Source organism: Vigna unguiculata, chromosome 1 (assembly GCF_037176805.1).
Source record: "Vigna unguiculata cultivar grain cowpea cultivar isolate G323 ecotype 2 chromosome 1, ASM3717680v1, whole genome shotgun sequence".
NCBI lineage: Eukaryota > Viridiplantae > Streptophyta > Magnoliopsida > Fabales > Fabaceae > Vigna > Vigna unguiculata.
In genome coordinates, this window is record NC_140792.1 from 7,305,540 (window position 1) to 7,324,694 (window position 19,155).

The 19,155-nt window shown below is 31.6% G+C and overlaps 1 protein-coding gene and 1 pseudogene across 1 annotated transcript; one reads left to right on the forward strand and one right to left on the reverse strand.

The window, feature by feature from the left end:
- LOC114177487 (Bifunctional inhibitor/lipid-transfer protein/seed storage 2S albumin superfamily protein) lies at positions 1 to 1,752 on the reverse strand. Its single transcript, XM_028062859.2, has 2 exons — positions 1,256 to 1,752; positions 1 to 245 (listed from the first exon to the last, which is right to left on the reverse strand). Exons 1-2 carry the CDS (start codon positions 1,639 to 1,641, stop codon positions 236 to 238), a joined length of 396 nt encoding a protein of 131 aa, XP_027918660.1. The 5' UTR covers positions 1,642 to 1,752; the 3' UTR covers positions 1 to 235.
- A 6,146-nt stretch (positions 1,753 to 7,898) lies between these two features.
- LOC146888671 (uncharacterized) lies at positions 7,899 to 9,542 on the forward strand (annotated as a pseudogene).
- The last annotated feature ends 9,613 nt before the right edge of the window (positions 9,543 to 19,155 follow it).

Sequence of the window (19,155 nt, forward strand, 5' to 3'; positions counted from 1 at the left end):
TAGACATCAATACAACACTTGTGAACTTTAAATAAGAAGTGCTCTACAATCAAGGTAGATTGGAAACAAGATTCAGACAACATATTAAAAACAAAAAACATGCACTCAATGATGAATAAAGAAATCCACGTAGGTAGATTCCTGTTTATTACATAATATATATGTTAAGTTCCCATACATATACGTAGCAGAAAAAAATGTTGAGCATGCTTGCAAGACCCTCCAATTCCACGTTTCAACCAACCCTGCCAAAAGTTGTTCCAAACAATAAGATCAATTAAAATAATCAAGTAATTTAACTCGAGTGTAAAAAGTTTACCAATGGGTAAAAACTATATGAAAATAACAGTGAGTAAAGGAAATAAACCCTAACAGCAGACTTTTCATTATGATTTGAAAGTTAAGGCTTAAATATGTTTTTGGTTTTTCATGTTTTGGTAAAATTTTAAATTAGTTTTTCTTCAAAAATTTTGATCAATTTAATCTTTTATCTTTAAAAATACATGAATTTAATTTTTCTAATCAAATTTTGTTAAGTTTAGCTGACGTTTCAAACGTATTTCATGATAGTATTTGAATTGTTTATACGCTTTGACACATTTTCGTTTCAATGTTAACTCAAATATTATCATAAAATGCGTTTAAAATGTTAAATAAACTTAACAAAATTTGATAAAAAGAACTAATTTACGCATTTATAAAGATGAATGACTAAATTGGTATAAAGTTTCAAAGAGGACTTATTTCAAAATTTACTGAAAGTGGAGGGAGAAAAAACATATTTAAACTTTAAAGCTATTAAAAAAGTCACCTAAAATTTCACTCATTATTTGATACACTCGTATAATTTGTTTTAAAAATTCAATAAAGTAATAATAAAATTCATTAAAATTAATAATTCTGTACTAAAAAAACGTTTTCAGAAGTATTTTTAGGATTAAAAGTAAGAGAAAAAAAAAATGAAACGAGATTATTCACAAACTAAAAATAAAAACTTGAAGAAATCATATGAAACCTTGTACTAATTGCATCATGGATCAACTCAGTTTATGCAGATAAAATTGTCTGATAATGTTTTCTTCTGAAAAGATTATGCTAATTAAATAGTGTTCTGTTTTTTAGTTTCTTCTGTATATGTTTTATGTGAAGGCTACTGGTTTGAAAAGAAAAATAAGAGAGCTTATGGGTTTAACTCTTCCCCTAACTACGGTACGTGGATAAAAGAAAAATTGTGAAGGCTATAAAAGAATGTTACTTGGAACAATCTGCATTGGGGGAGATAGACACAGGAAGGGTTATTCCACAGTTCCCTGGAAGAGCCTGAGCCAATTGTGAGTTTATGGTGATACTCTTGGCAGTGGATTTGATGCAGTTACATGCAGCTTTCTTATCCTCTGAGGTTGATGCAGCAGAAGCAAGAGCTTTGGCTCCTGAGCAACATGCACCTGGTGGCTTTCCACTTCCACTCACCAAGTAACTCACACAAGGCCTCAAATCCTTTATCACATCACTGCATGAAAGTGCAGCCTCTGAAGTTGAAACAACAAGGATCACAAACACAAGCCCACAAAATGCCCCTGAGACCTTCATATTGCTCAAAACAGATGTTGCTATGAATCTGCATTGTTTCCTTTTCACCATTTATAGAGCTTCAAGGGAAGCTGATGAGTGCAAGAAACAAGAAACTTGTCATTTTGAGATTCTAGGTTAGGTGGAAGTGTGGTGAAAGAGGGTTTCTTCAGTTTCAGCAAGTAAAATAGCCTTGAATGTTCATTGGAGCAAAAGGGTTACTTTTCTTTTATGATTTCCATTCATGCAAGACTTTGATCACTTAATTTTGATGGAAGTAAACCTTGTGTAACAACTTTGTTGCTAACAGTGACAGTTTCTCTATTCATGAACAAAATCATGTGCAAGTTATTATCACAGGATCATTATGTGGCTCTGAAATGAGGCCCCTCAATTGGATATCTCAACCATACGTTATATAATATTCATAATTTACATTAATTTATCTCAGAGGCTCTTGCTATCACCACTCACTTTAGATGCATTTGCTTGGCTGTTCACCATTTACATAATTATTCACAATTTTTTGTCTGAAAGTCCTTACTGCACTTGTGAATTAAATGTAATTGTAGTGGAAATGACAAATGAATATGTTCTTAAGGATATTGTCTAAATCTATCATAATTTTAACAAGAAATCCTAAATTAATTGGGTACAATAACATTCTATTTTTTTAAATAGGATATGGGTACAAAGATGAGTTTTATATATATATTTTCCCTATACTCATTCCATCGTCCTTGTACATGTCACAATTTTTAATTACTAAAATACGTTTAGTTTATTAGATGATATGATAAACTTATATTAGCTTTTCTTTAGTCCTTAATTTCATAACTTATTTATAAGGCACACACTTCATCATTTACTCTTTCTAATAATTATATGACATTTATCCATTATTTTTTAATACTTAAATTTTTATTGTTACAATTTTTTGATTTAATTACTCTTTTGGTTCTTGTCTCCATCTAAAAATGTCAAGTTGATCTTCTAATTTTTTTTTTCAATTTGGTCCTGATTTTTGAAAAATTGATGCAATTTAGTCCTTTTAGTTAAATTTTTTGGAGCTGATAAAAGATTTTTCATCAAAATTGATATTATGACTATGGATAAGTTAAGAATTAGCTAGGGATAAGTTGTTAGAATTTCTATGGATCAGCTAGGGCTTAGATAGGGATTCATATGTTTTTACAATTTGCTACGAATCAATTAGGGATTAATTAGGAATAAGTTGTTAGAATTTTCTATGGATTAGCTAGGGATTTACTCAGAATATGGTTTCATAATTTGCTACAAATTAGTTAGGGAATAGCTAGAGATAAATTCCTATAATTTGCTATTGGTTAGCTTGTTAGTTTTGAGATGGTTGAAATGCCAAGAAGGGGGGGTTGAATTGGCTAGTTAAAATTTAGGCTATCTTTAAAAGCTAAAAGCCCTCTTTAATTAAATCAATTCGATCACCAAGTTAGGATGCAAAAATTACTGGACAATATACTTTCAATCGGTCAAAAACAGAGTTAGTCAATTGATTTTATTAAACAGGTTCTGTACTGGTATAATCAACCGATTGAAACAGAAAATAGTCAACTGAAATACTGGGAAAAATGCAGAAATGCAGATTCGAGATTTGAACCAAGAACAATCAAGACAACTTCTAATTGATTATGCAAACATGCTCTATGTTGTAGATGCCATCAAAGCACTCAAGAATATGAAAAAGGTGTTTTAAATTCAAGTTCTTTAAAAATTAAATGATTATGCAAGAGAGAAAGGTTAAAGAAAAGATTGGAGCACAAAATTTTTTATACTGGTTCACTCAAACCTGAGCTACATCCAGTTTGTCAAGGCAACCGAAGCCTGACTTTACACTATTTCAAAAGATTTACAAAGTTTACACTCTTACACTTTCAAAATAAGTAAAACACACACCAAAGACTCTTGAATCACACAAGAATCACAACAACACAGCAAGAACCCTCTTGCAGACCTGGAAAACCACCAGGCACACACACAAAGCTTGAGAAAGATCAAACCTCAGTGGTAGCATAGCCCTGCCTACCACAAACACCTTCTCCAAGCTTCAAACACAAGCCAAAAGCTCTAAGAATTGATTCAAGATCAATCTTCAACAGCTGCATCTGAATGATCACGAAAGAGAGATATTTCTAAGGTTTCCATAATAGTTTCACATTAAAAAATGATTAAGTTATCTCTCTTTCGAAAATCACAACACTTATAGTCAAACTGTTATGAAATTCAACAGGTTGATTTCCAAATTAATCGGTTGATTTCACTTGACTTAAGTGAAATCAATCGATTAAAAAATAAATCACTTGATTGAATAAGTCACAGTTTAAGATTACTGCAACTAACATTTTAACTTGTTGAAAATCCATTCAACAGATTAAAAGATACATTTTCACCTGTTGAAAAATATTTCAATAGATTAGAAAAACACAATTAAGACCAAATACATCAAATTAATGCTACAAGGTCTACAATGTGAATTACAAACATCAAACACACTTTCCTAATAATTGACTCATGTGGGGGGCACGCGTTTAAGGCTTGTCAAACATGAATACCATCAAATCTCCATAACTTCATCAACGAAGACATGATTCCAAAGCAATGGCTCTAAGTAGTTCAACAAAGCTTCATCAAATCTTCATGAGACACACCACCCAGGCTTCACATGTCAACATAGCTAAGATTAGCTATGGATAAAATCCGTAGCTAATTAGCAAGGGTATTAACTTGCTTTCTTTAAATTCATTAGCGAGGTTTTAGAGAGGACTTTGCTATAAAAAATGCGTCTAACAACGAGGAAAAAATTATCTCGTTATTTAGCTACGGAACAATATCTTCATTATTTTTTGGCTAATCCCTCATAAAATAATTTTGCAAGGGATCAATTGCGGTTTAACTTGAGATTATTTATCGCAAACAAGTTTTTTTCTTGTAGTGAGTAGATGATAATTTAAAAAAAAAAATATTAATATCGGCTAAACCAACATAAGTAAATTAATATTAAAAATAAATTGTATTAAGTGTTGGTTTAACTTATGGTAAGTTAAATAAATTTGCCTTTGTAGTTTCAAAGTTGCACTGCATAACAAATTCCAAATTCGATGATTATAACTATTAGTGTCGCAATTCGCTTATTAGCGTCAACTTTTTAACCTATGTCAAATATCTATTTTCTTACATTAAAGAACAACTAGAAGACAATTAAACTACTAAAATCTAACTGAAAAAAAAAAAGGTCCACAAAATTAATGGTCAAATGCAGAGATGAAGAAGCTTGAGCCTAGAAAAAAGTCCACATTCTTCGAACATTACCTTTCAAAGTTTCACGTTATCTTTAACTACATGCACTTATATTTATGACAATCCTATCCAATACGTGCTTCTATTTAGCCTCCTAACTTGTTAATGTAGTTTCTCGTGACCTTCTAACTTTTTCGTGATCGTGTGGATCCAAAGAAAATGACATAACCAGAAAAGCTATAAGTTCAAAGACAACAAAAATGGAAAATTAATTTGAAGAAAAGGATAGATCCGTAAAATAATTTACAAAAAGAGAAGAAGAAAGAATCTTAAAATATGGACCACTTTTATAGTTTTTTTCAATACATCCTTGTCACACACATTAATCATCATCGGAAACAATAATTAATAACGTAAGAAACCTTAAACACACACAAATATATCATCTCTTCCCAACGACATGCACTTTATTTAGGGAATACAAATGTTACTAATTGGATCTTCAATTCAAGTTAAAGAAGATAACAATAACCTACACTAGAATCACACTATATAATGTGGTAGAAAATTTAATTTGGATAAAGACGAGATCGTGTGTATATTAAAAAAAAATGGAAGCTCAAACCTGAAATGTTATATATGAGGATCCATTAAGACCAATAACTTGTGACATATAATGTGTACATGAGAAGACGAATGAATCGTTTTATACAAATTTTCACGTTTAGTAGTTTAAAAAAGTTGAGGGTGTATATAGTTTATATCTAATTTGGTTAAACTTGTTAAGTAATGGATAAAATTTGGATTATATTTTAATGTGTAATTCAGACTGGACTAATATGATTATTGACAGGTTGATTGGGATTTGTAATTTATATTTTAAAATTTTCTAAATTATGTAAATAATAATTAATAATTAAGTAAACGTAAAAAATATAATTAATAATTTATTAAAGACTCATCGTCAAATAATTTATAATAATAGTTTTTTATTTATTTAACCTTCTAACTGTTTTTACAGATTCTTCGTTATCATGATAGACCGTATTGTGATATTTTCCTTAGATATATAGTACAATGTTTGAATTTTTTTTAGGTGTATATATAGAAATCAATTCTTAAACTCAGCTCAAGAAGAATTTCAAATTTTCGAAAAGGTTTCTTGATAATTTTTTATACTTGAGAAAGATTAATTTATAACTTTGAGCCAAAATACTATGATTCAGTTTAATGATGGGTCCGTGCACAACTCGACGCTCTTGTTTTCTACCGCGCGCAAGGAATCATTACCATCCGAAAAGATTTTATATTCATTGAATGAGAAAGAAAATAAGAGTTTAAAAGTTTTGGAATCATTGAAATAAAACCACCACATGTGACATTGTTCAGTGTGGTGCGATTTGAAAAACCTTGATCAAGACATGTGAGCCCCATGTCTAGAAATAGAATAGGATATCAATTTGAATTTTGGAATCATCAGCTTCATTTTATATTAATATATACCCTGATAAACTTTTATTCACAATGAAAAGAAGATAAAAGAAGATAAAAGAAATTATATCCAATTTTTTTATAAGATTATTTTCTTTGACGTTTTGGAGTGATAAAAGATATTTTCTTTCTTATTGTTTTCATTTTTCTTATCCTTGAAGCTGCGGTTTTAACTTGTTTCATTCTCTTGTTCCTTTTGAGTTCTATCACTATGTGGTTTTGGTGCACCACTTTTTGGTTGTAAAGGAGAGGTGTTAATTTGGCCCAGCCCATGAGACTTGGCCCGACTCACGTGAGTTAGGGTAAAAAAAGTTCATAGGGCTAAAACGTCTTCCATAAAAAAAGTTCACAGGGTCAAAAATTTCAAAAAAGTCATGTGGGTTAAAGCCAATCTATGGACTTTCTTCTTAAACATGAAAAATATCTTATGTTTTAAAATATATTATTAAAATTTTCGTCCTCGCCACGACCAGGACGGTAGGACGTGCACAATGACCCGAAAGAACCTCGCGGGTCGGACAACACGAACAGGCCGGACAGACCCAACAATCCAAACGAATTAGGCGAGAGGACCTGATGACCTTGACAAGCCTAATGACTCGGATGGCATGCCTGACAACCAAACTGACCTAGCAGAACCAACAACTCGGACGAGCTTGACGACCCAGACGAGCCCGACGACCCGAGCGATCCAAGCAAGCCGAACTAGCCCGACACGCCTAACGAGTCTGATGACCCCAACGGGCATTGCGAACTCGACGGGTAAGGCCTGATGATTGTTTGGGCCACTAGGCCTATTTGGGTCATAGAGCTCATTTGAGTTGTCATGCCCATCTGACCTAGACGGGTTGTTAGGCCTACCAGGCTCTTTCGAATCGTTTAGGCTGCTAGGCCCCTTTGGTCATTGGGCTCGTTCGGGTCGTTCAGTTTGTCTAGGTTATCGAGCCTGTTCGAGTTGTTAGGCTCGTCCAAGTCGTCAGGCCTATCCAGATCATCCCGATTGTTTGGCCCGCCCGGGCCATTTGGGTCGTCAAGCCCGTATGGGTTGTTGGGTCCGTTAGGCCCATTCGGGTCATCGAGCCCACCTAGTCCGTTTGGGTCATCGGTGTTGGATAATCTTTAATTTTGTTAGATAATCTTTAATTTTGTTACATAATATTTAGATTATATTTTAGATTATAGAGTTGTTTTTATTTAACAAAGTGATTGGGTATTTTATATTTGGTTAATTAGATTTAAGTTAGTTGGTATTTTAGTTAGTTAGAGTATATAAGATTTAGTTTGATAATATGGGGTATTAGATAAGATTAGATTAGATAAAGATTTAGTTCGGTTTGTTATTATTTGGTTTGTAATTGGCTATATAATAGCGCATTCTCCATCAATGAAAAATACCACATTGAGTTACATTGCACATTCTTTTAGAATGTGTGAGTTTTTTTCCAACAAAGTGGTATCAGAGCTTTATGCTCTGAGTACCGAGTGAAGAGAGAGAGAGAGAGAGAGTGTGTGAGTTAAAAAAAAGTGTGTGCTTGAGTGCTTTGGGAGAAAAAAAAAGAGGAGAGATGGCAAAAGTTGTGAATGGTATGACAGTACCGCAATTGACAAAGAAAACCAATTATGATAATTGGTGTCTGCAAATGAAGACCCTTTTGGGATCCCAAGACATTTGGGATATAATGGAGAGCGGATACGAAGAACCCGCGGTGGACGCGAATCAGATGGCGACCCAGATTACTGCGCTGAAGAAGACGTGAGTGAAAGATAAGTCGGCTTTGTATTTCTTGTACAATGCGGTGGACGAGTCAGGCTTCGAGAAGATTGCAAACGTTGCATCTTCAAAGGAAGCATGGGATATTCTGGAGGTTGCATACAGAGGGAACGACCGGGTCAGACAAGTCCGGCTTCAAGCTCTTAGAGGAGAGTTTGAAGGGTTGAAGATGGAAGATAAAGAGCAGGTAACCGAGTACATAACTCGGGTAGAGAAGGTGGCTAACCAACTCGGCAAGAATGGAGAACCAATGCCAGCAAGCCGGGTTGTGGAGAAAATCTTGAGATCATTGACAGATGATTTTGAGAGCATTGTATGCGCCATTGAGGAGTCGAAGGACCTGTCAGTTCTCTCTGTGGAAGAACTTGTCGGGTCATTGGAGGCCCATGAACAAAGGAAAAGGAAGAAGCACGAACCACATGATCAAGCACTAAAGGCGCAACTTGATTTGGATGAGACTTGGAATACTCAGAGCCGAGGTCCTGGAGGCAGAGGACGAGGTGGCAGAGGACGAGGTGGCCAAGGTCGAGGTAGACAAGGTCGAGGTGGATGTGACCGAGATGATGTTGAAGAGAGCACAGATCCGACTAGGCAGTAGAATTGGCATGGTCGTGGTCAAGAAAGGGGCTAAGGAGATTGATCTAAGTCAGAAGTGGAATGCTTTAGATGTGGCAAGTATGGCCATTACGCAAGAGAATGTAGATCAACATGTTGCTACAACTGTGGCAAGATCGATCATATAGCAAAATATTGTCAATCGAAAAAAAAGGAGAAAAATCTTCTCACAAAGGAAGATGACGAGGAAGAGATAGGGATTTTAATTATGATGCAAAACTCAGATGCCGAACTCAAGAGCGGTAAATTGGATGCTGAGTGGCGTTCAGGTCGTGTGAAGGAAAGGAGATCAGGTGACGAGCTTAGTCCAGGTTGTTTAAACTCAGTCTGGTATCTGGACACAAGAGCAAGCAATCACATGTGTGGAGATGATAGTTTCTTCAGCGAACTCACCCAGATGGAGGTCGGAGTAGTGTCATGTGGAGATGATTCAAGGATGGTAATAAAAGGGCGTGGAACAATCCGACACATGCAGAAGGATGGACGGGTTGGAGAAATCAGGGATGTCTACTATGTTCCTGAGCTGAAGAGTAATATTTTGAGCATAGGTCAGATAGTGGAGAAAGGAAACTCGATTATGATAAAGAACCAGGTACTGTATTTGAAGGACAAGCACGATCGGCTAGCAGCCCGGGTAGAAAAGGAGAAAAACCGGATGTACAAATTGGAGTTGAGTATCCTGCAGAAAAGGTGTTTGAAACATGTGGACAGTGAAGGCAACATGGGATCTGTTCAAAATGACATGGTGGAGAAAGAGACAGGTAAGAAAATTAAAGCAGTGCGATTAGAAATAGAAGAGAACCAATCTTGCCGAAGAAGTTAAAGAAGAAGCAGTGTTGTTGATGATGGGATGTAGCTCGAGGGATGAGCACAAACAAGTGGAGAAGTCGGCAAGAAGGTTGAATGTCATAAATCAGTCCAGTAGCATGGAGAGGTGGTCAAGACGTGCAGATAGCTCGGATAGCTCGTGGAGTGTGGACAACTCGGATCTTGAAGAAGACGAACAAGAAGTGTTAAGTTTGCAAAAGCAGTGGCGTGTCGAGAAGGATCTGAGAGTTGTACTGGAGGTGCAAGATGAGAAGTGGCGACTTGGAATGGATGATAAGTTTGGTGTGAAGAAGGCGTGGAAATTTTTCGATCTCTTAAAGAGAGCCCGGCCTATTCAGAGGATCCCGGTTAATGGCAAGTCGGCCACAAAGATCACAAAGAACCCAACAAAGGGTAAGTCAGCCAAGGTTAAGATGAAGTCGGTCAAAAAGAAGATCAAGTCGGATAAAGAGAAGATCAAGTCGGTCAAAGAGAAAAGCAAGTCGGCTATGGAGATAGAAGATTGTTCAGGATGAGAGAAGAAAATAATTTAAGATTATGGGGGAGTTTTGTTGGATAATCTTTAATTTTGTTAGATAATCTTTAATTTTGTTAGATAATATTTAGATAATATTTTAGATTATAGAGTTGTTTTTATTTAGCAAAGTGATTGGGTATTTTATATTTGGTTAATTAGATTTGAGTTAGTTGGTATTTTAGTTAGTTAGAGTATATAAGATTTAGTTTGATAATATGGGGTATTAGATAAGATTAGATTAGATAAAGATTTAGTTTGGTTTGTTATTATTTGGTTTGTAATTGGCTATATAATAGCGCATTCTCCATCAATGAAAAATACCACATTGAGTTACATTGTGTGAGGACCCACTAAATCTCCCCTCTCTATACACTCTCTTTTTCCCCAACTCATATCACAGAACCACACTTCACTCTTCACTGTCTCCCTTCTCTTTGAACCAACTGCACAACCTTCTCTCTAAAACAGAGCTCAATTTTCCCCTTTTCTAATCACTCCTCCCCTCCGTTACAGCTGCTGAACCCAGAACTAGAAGAATAACTCCTCCTCTAGTTGAATCATCTTCCCCTCCCGGTAAGTCAAATTCGATTTTCCTCAATTCTCTCCAATTTTGGAATTTCTGGAGTCCAATGCTTACCAAAACCGAATTAGGGTCTTGTACTCACCCAGAGTTTATGATTTTTCAGCCCCTTAGGTTAAGGATTTGAGGTGCCCTTGTGATAGAGTCTTGCTTGTAGAGTTTTTTTTTTTTTAAAAGGTAAGGGAAGCTAACCGAAATTCTTTCCATTTAAGCCGTGAATTGTGTTTTGTATGATGTTGGGTGTTGAATTGATTGCTAGAAATGCATGTGTGAGTGTATGATCATTGCTACCCTGAAATCAGTGTTCTTGTATGTGAAAACAGTGGGATGATCTGTTATTTTCGCCTAGGCGGGTGGTTCTCGCCTAAGTGAGACTATCAGAAAGACTCATCCTTGATACTGAGCGAAGTCTCGCCTAGGCGAGCTGGAGTCGCTTAAGCAAGATACACTCTCGTCTAAGCGATCCAGTTTAGCCTGAGCTAGAGTTCGCCCAATTTTTAATCCTTGCCACTGTTCGAGCCTCGCCTAGGCGAGATAGACTCGCCTAAGCGAGATGGCTTCTCGCCTGGGCTAGATTGTCTAGCCTAAGCGAGATTCACTGCAGTGGAGCACCTTAACTTCTGTTTTTGATGGAAAAATGATATGTTTTGTTGTGATTAAGTGCAAGGAAGTCTTTATATGCTTGATAGATCATTATTAAATGTATTGTGTGATGAAACTAGAAGAGTATGAGTATATAGAGTGGTTGCTAGAATGGAATTTCAAGGGAAATTCATGTGATTTGTTAGTGTGTAAGGACGTGTGGAATCCATATTGGTTGGTATCCTGAAACTCCAATAATCATTCACGCTCAGATAGAGTAGAATGGATTATGTCGTGAGGAGTAGCAGGAGGTCCTAGTCTTTGGACTTGATCCAGTCCTAGACGTGAAGGGGACTTACCCTGGGAACGGTCGGGTGATAACCCCTTGTGTCCAAACTTTGCAGAGTCTGGGAACCGTTGCAGGTGCAAGCCACCAAGAGCTCCAATGTCGCTTACACAATCCGGATATCGAGTCTAGAATTTTAATTATTGAACTGTGTGTTATGAGTGATGTAAATTATGTTTTGCATTATTTTCCTTTTTCAGTTAGCTTACCCTTTTTGTTTATGTTGTTTGTCCTTGTGTGTTCTCCTTTTCCATGAACGCCTATTGTTGGTGTGAGCAGAGCCTAATCCAGATGTTGACGCCCCCCTTCAGAGCAAAAATTGACCCTCACTCACTTTTGTAGTAGTTTTGGGCCAGATTTTGTGAAATTTTAACTTGATGAGTAATTTAGGCCTTTTATGTATTTTCTCTTGCCTTCCAGGGTTCTCTTATGGCAAAAATTAAGGATGATTGTACCATATGTATATATATACTATGTGTATATAACTGTTATCTCTACTATCTGCTATGTTTAATCAGGATATAATGTTTTGTTTGATAGTGTGAAAAACTATTAAATGGGATGTTACACATTGCACATTCTTTATGTTGTCACACTTATCTGACTCGTTCAGGTTGTTGGGTCCACCAGGTCGTCGCACTTATTTCTTTAAAAATGACTCAATTTAGTTTTTACCATTAGTTTGACCAAACGGTGTTAAAATCAACGTCACGTGTCAATTTGTGGTTTTTTTTTTAATTTATTATACATGTCACTTTACACTTGTGTCACATGTCAAAATGATTCAATTTGGTCCCTATATTTGTTTTTAGTTTCAATTTAGTCCTAATTTTTGTAAAAATGTAACAATATTATCCCTCCTTAAATTGAAAATTGAGACTCAATTTACATTTTTGTATAAATCTTATGGTGATATTCTTACTAAGATTAACATTTTTATTAAATATTTCTACAAATATTTTTAAATTAACTTTAAATTCTATACAAAACTTTAAACTTTGGTTTTGTTTTGAACTTGAAATTTAGTTCCTAAACTTATGTGTGACAAGTTATTTGATTTTTAATCTTCACTAAGTTTGTATAATATGGTACACTTTATGCCTTTATATATCATGACAAACTGGTTAATTATTGAAATTAGGTTTGGGTTTAATTTTGTTTAATAATAAAACTATCACCTCATAGTTTCTTTCAAAATATTTAATAAAAATTTCAATTTTATTTAGAATATCATCATAAGATTTATACAAAAAGTAAAATAAGTCTCAATTTAAGGAGAGACGATATTGTTTCATTTTTACAAAAATTATGACTAAATTGAAACTAAAAACAAATATAGGAACCAAATTGAATCATTTTGACATGTGGGGCAACTATGAAGTGACATATGTACAAAATAAAAAAATTAAAAAAATCCAAAAAACCAGAAATTGACACGTGTCGTTAATTTTAACTCTGTTTGGTCAAAATTAACGGCAATGACCAAATTGAATCATTTTAAAAAAATAAGAACCAAAAGACAAAGAAAAATCGGATGACCAATTTGACACTACTTTACAAATAAAAGAACTAAAACGTAATTTAACCACTATTTTAATAACCAATAATTATTTATTTTATAAATTGGTATCTAATTGACCACTATAGTGACTAACAATTTTTAGTCACTAAAATTAGTTTTTAGTGAAGGATTTTCTTGTAGTATTGAATATCATTTTTAGTACCAATGAAAAATAATAATTACTCAATATTTTAATCAAATTTTATTCTCAAATATACTTTTACGATTAATTTAATAAAAATATATTAATACTAAAAAAATTTACAATTAATATAAAAAGAAACCTTTTTGGAGTTTTTTTTTTCCTAAAGCAAAGTCTTAAGCTGCATGTAAGATTGATACAAATTAGTTATAAAATCAAGTACGAGGTTATTATAGCTGTTATTATAGTTTCGTAGGAACCTTTTGAATATTTTTTATTTAAAAGATTATTTTGAATGAAAGACAAATAGAGATTAACAAAAGTTGCAGTGCAATAGATATACGAATTTTGAGAGAACTAAGTTTTTATTTGTTACAACGTTACGAAGTTATGAGATAAATAATAACTCAGATTTCATCTTATGAGTTTAATATGTGACAATTAATTCGTAACTCATCACTCTCGTGTGATTTTTATTGAGTGTGATAGTCAAAATCTTTACTCAAACTAAATATCAAAATAATCTTAAATATAATTCAAGTGATTATAGCAATAAAAATATTTAATATACAAAGTTGAAAACTAGTTATTGCCACCTTTAATTTAAAATCACAACATTTGATAAGTTTTAAATTTATTAGCAACACTTTCGGTTTTAAATAATTATTTTAAATTAAATTTATCTAAAACTTGGAGTAAGTGTTCACGTGACTATTTAAACAAATTCAACAGGTTACTTCCATCCTTGTATTTTAAAAAGAGTTAAATATGTTTTTAGTGTCCAAATTTTGATATAAAATTAAAATTTGTCTTTCTCTCTTACTTTGATGTATTTTTGTTCTTAAACTTTAAAAATAAGTGGACATGGTCATTATAATCCAATTTCGCTAACTTTTTTTTTGCGTGTGTTAAACAGTGTTCTAGACTGGTATTTGAGCCATAACATATCAAATAGTATACATAACTCTAACACCAGCCTGACACGTGGTTTAATAAGTAAAAAAAAATTAACATAAGATACAAAAAGATTATATCTATTCATTTTTAAAGTTTGGGTATGAATTTATATCAAAGTTTAGAACATGGACAAATTCTAATTTCACTACAAGAAAAATTGATATTACCAACACTCAAAATTTGTCAATAATGTTTAAAATTCGTCAAAAAATTAGAATAACTGACAACTTACCGATAGTAAAAATTCATCGGTGAACTTTACCGATAGAATTTTCATTCCGTTGATAATTACTAACAACAAAATTTGTCAATAAATTCTATCGGTAATTACAAAAACAAAAATTGTCAATGAAATCTATAAAAAAACAACTACTAATTATTTGTTTGTTTGGATAATTATCAATTATCGGAAGATTAAGTGTTTGCTTAGAATTAAAATTTTAATTTTTAGTGTCATTCATTCCCATACAAATTAATTGTCTCATTCAGTTTAATTGTCTCATACAAAGTTTCAAAAACAAATTTTAATCTGACAATAATTTCCATCCCCTTTAATCCAGAAAAATGAAAAACACCAATGGTACGACCCAACAATATTCACATGCAGAAACCCAATAAATGCAATAACAAATCCTTCAAAAAGAAAAAAAAATTAAAATTAATGGTATTTTTAAATAAATATTTTCCTATAAAGAAAATATGAAAGAAATGTTTTCTTATAATATAATATTTTTATAAATGTTATATTTTTTTGAAGATTTTTTATTATTATTCATCTTAGTTATTTTCTTAATTTAATTGTGGGGATTTTAATTAATTAATCCAAAAATTCAAAGAATCATAAAATATCAAGACAAAAATAAAAATATCATATTATAATAATAAGGTATCAATAATTAATATCGATAAAAATATTATATTATAAAGGAAAAAAATTGAAATAAATATTTTTTCTATAATTAAAATTATTTTTATAACAGATTTGACTGAATGAATGAATTAACATAAAAATTAGAAGAATAATAAACTATCAATAACGAATCCCGATAAAAATTTATACCATTAAAGAAAAAGAATTTGGAATAAATATTATTATATAATTAAAGTTATTTTTATTAATAAAACTTAAATGAATGAATTAAATAATGAACACAAGAATAATAAAATATTAATAATTAATAATGATAAAAAAAATTATATTATAAAAGGAAGAAAATTTGAAATAATTTTTTTTATAATTAAAATTATTTTATAAATAATATATTTGAATGAATGAATAATTAATTAACAAAAAAATTAAAAGAAAAATTAAATATCAAGTGATAAAAATATTATATTATAATAATAAGATATCAATAGTTAATAATGATAAAAATCTTATATTATAAAGGAAAGAAAATTTGAAATAAATATTTTTTGTAATTAAAATTATTTTTATAGATAATAGATTTGAATGAATGAATGAATTAATATATGTGTGTGTGTTTTTGAAAAAGTAAAAGAGATATAATATTCATTAAATTTAATAATGATAAGTGTAAATATATTTTTACAATCAATTAAATTATCATCCATATGGTTTAAAAAGAAATTGTAAACTAAAATATACAATTTTTTTTCATTTTTACAAATTATATATAAAAAGAAATTATGTGATCCTTTTCTTTATACATCATAATAAAGCATATTGGTAGAATGGTGAAATATTAGGTGAAAAGTAATAGGCTTAAATACCTTTTTGGTCCTCATTTTCGGTAGTGTTTGTTGTGGATGGTCCTCATTTTGACAGAATGTTTAAAATGCTCCTCATTCTTACCAAATGTTTAAAATGGTCCACATTTTCGCAATTCTTATTTGGTTATTTGGTCCTTTTATGTAACGCCGTTTAAACCATTAACGGAGCTGTACAGGTGGCACGGTTTATATTAGGGTGTGTTATGTGTACTGTACATACAAACCGTGCCACTTGTACAATGCTCCGTTAATGATTTAAACGGCGTTACAGAAAAGGACCAAATAAAACACGAATTGCGAAAATGAGAACCATTTCAAACATTCCGTAAAAATGAGGACCATTTTAAACATTCTGTCAGAATGAGGACCATCCGCAACAAACACTATAAAAATGAGGACCAAATAAAGTATTTAAGCCAAAGTAATAATACAAATGAGAAAATATGCTGAACTTAGAAAATAATGTCATTTTATGATCATGTGAAGACTTGTATTATATAGTATAACGTTCACTTCCTATATAACGTTCAAGACTTGTGTATGGTAGTATTAGTTATATAAAGTTATGCTGAAACGTATTAAAAAAATTTTACAATAAAATATTTGTAACATTTCATTTTCTTTTAATCTTGGAAATAATGGAAAGAGGAAATAATATATTTTAATGAGTTGTTGAAAACTTTGATACTTTAATCTTCAAAGTTTTCCATAAAGTTGAATACTATTAGAAATTGAAACTGGTGGAAATAGATTGAAGATTATGTTAAATACTGTTTTTACATTAAATATTGATTAGGTTTTCAGTTTAAGACATCAATAGTTTTTTAATGTATTGATGAAGTGTGTATAAATAGGGTTGGTATTATAGCATGATCTCATACAAAACTATAAAACAAAATAAGGAAAAGAAAAGAAGATTTTTGCAGAATGGATTTGAAGATGATGAATGTAAAGATAGTGTTGGTGGGAATTATGGTGGCTTTGGTTTTGTGTTCAGGAAATGAAATTCAGAAAAATGAAAATGTGCCAAAGGAACTACCGATTTGCCCATTTGGTTCGTTTTCCATTGATAAGTCTTGTGTAAATGACAGAGACTGTCTTATAAAAGAACAACCTAGTGTAGTTTGTAAATGTCTTGGAAACAAACAATGTTGCTGCCAAAAATAGAACAACTCATTTTCTTCTTTTTACTTTTCTTTTATCATTAATAAAATAAACTTTCTATGATTCATTATATCCTAATTCCTATCTCATGCATGTATCTTTATCATCTCTAATATACATATGAAATATTTTTAGGGTGACATGTTTACTTTCTCAATAATGTTAACAATAAAGATCATATTTAATTCACTTTAATTACAATTAATAATAACTTGATAATCTTAAAAATAATGGAGTTATATTAAAAAAAAAAAATCAATGTTATATCCTAGTCATTCCAAAGTCCAAATTATTCAAGTCATATTTTTTGGTTCGACGAGGAGAGATGTTGAGGTAATTCTCTCTTCTCTAGTATATTATGAGAGTTGCTCAAACAAAAAAAGTGTGAAGTGTTGTGTGGGATTTTGTGAGATCTAGTAACTATATGTTATTGTTTCATTGGCAATATGGATTTTCAAGCAATGGGGAAATTGTGTTAATGTTGATGTAAAACTAAGTTGTAAACCCTCGGTAAGCGATTTACATCTTTTTGTTTTGTCTCCCTTTATATATCAATGCGTCTCTTTTTGCTAAACACTTTTTGTATCAGTTCCATAATGATCAATAAAGTGTATTTTACCTTTGTTTCTCTTTTCTCGACCTTGCTTTCTATTCTTCTTACAATGTGTTTTGTTTTCATGTTGTTTTTGAGTTGCTTTTATTTCTTTCTTAAGATACTCATTTGATAGACACTTAAGTGTTGAGTGAGTGTTTGAACCAGGACAAAGGTTGATCCAAATCTCTCTCCTTAAAAGATGACTGCTTAAGCAACGTGTAATTTTTTTACTCTAAATCACGAATGTCTTATGAAGAGCACAAAAGACTATCAACTAGATAGTGTTTGGTAGTGTAGTTAGACCACCAACTCTTTGTATTCTTGTAGATGGTAATTTATCTTAATTGGCTTAACTATTTTTTTTTCTTATTCCATAATTACATATAGATAGACATATAATTTACTATTTGGAGGGAGTATGTTATGATTGAGACATTTTTTTTTTAATAAAACCTTTTATTATAATATAGTTATTTTTTTTGTTTTTATAATGTTCTTGTTACAAACTCAACACAATAAAAGATTATATCAATTCTTTCCTCTTTAATGTTAATATCACTCAAGTAATGTGAGATCGTTAGAAAGTAATTTTCTTTGTAAAGGAAACAAAGTTACTTAAAGGAGAGAAACTCGCTCAAGCGATGCATGAATAGTGAAGACATGCATGTGTGATGTAAAAAATATGTATTTTGATGATGATGGATTGAGCACTTAAATTTACTAAGCATGAAACATACTAAGGAAAGAAAATATCATGTATGCTTAACTAATGATCTAGTTAAATAGATTAAGTCTTTAGAATGTGATAAACATGGATTTTTCAATATATTTCTAATGGGTTAAGTGTTAGTCTTCGTCAATAAAAATTTATTATGAGTATTCCAAAAGGTATTAATTATGATAAATTATACTAATTCAGTGAATCGAATAAGGATTCATTATGTGATTATTCATTTAAACCATACTAATGTATGTATTTATACCCATATATACAAATGTCAAAAAGACTTGTGTTCGTAAGTATCCGCGAATAAAATTCGCAGCAGATAGTTGGTATCAGCGAGTAATAGACACTTGTAGGTAGTGTAGTATTTTAATCTTCATTTATAAATGGATCGGATGTGTGTATCATACTACTCATACCTACGGGTATCCATTACCCAAAAAAAATCAAAATTAATATTTATTTTATATTTTATTAAGTTAAATTTAATTAAAATTAAAATTTCATTTATATTTTATTAGGTTAAATTTAACTAAATTAAATTAAATTTATATTATATTGTATATTTTGTAAAAATTATAAAATATATTTTTTAATATCCAATGAGTAATGAAGTGGGTAACATGTAAATCCTTGTGGGTTGGTGGATAGACACTATCTCAACCCGTTGTTATCCTGCGTATAAAGTACAATCATATTGAATGAA

What these genes read in the sequence shown, in the direction of transcription:
- LOC114177487 (XM_028062859.2), bottom strand. Translation starts at nt 1,641, where the DNA reads ATGGTGAAAAGGAAACAATGCAGATTCATAGCAACATCTGTTTTGAGC.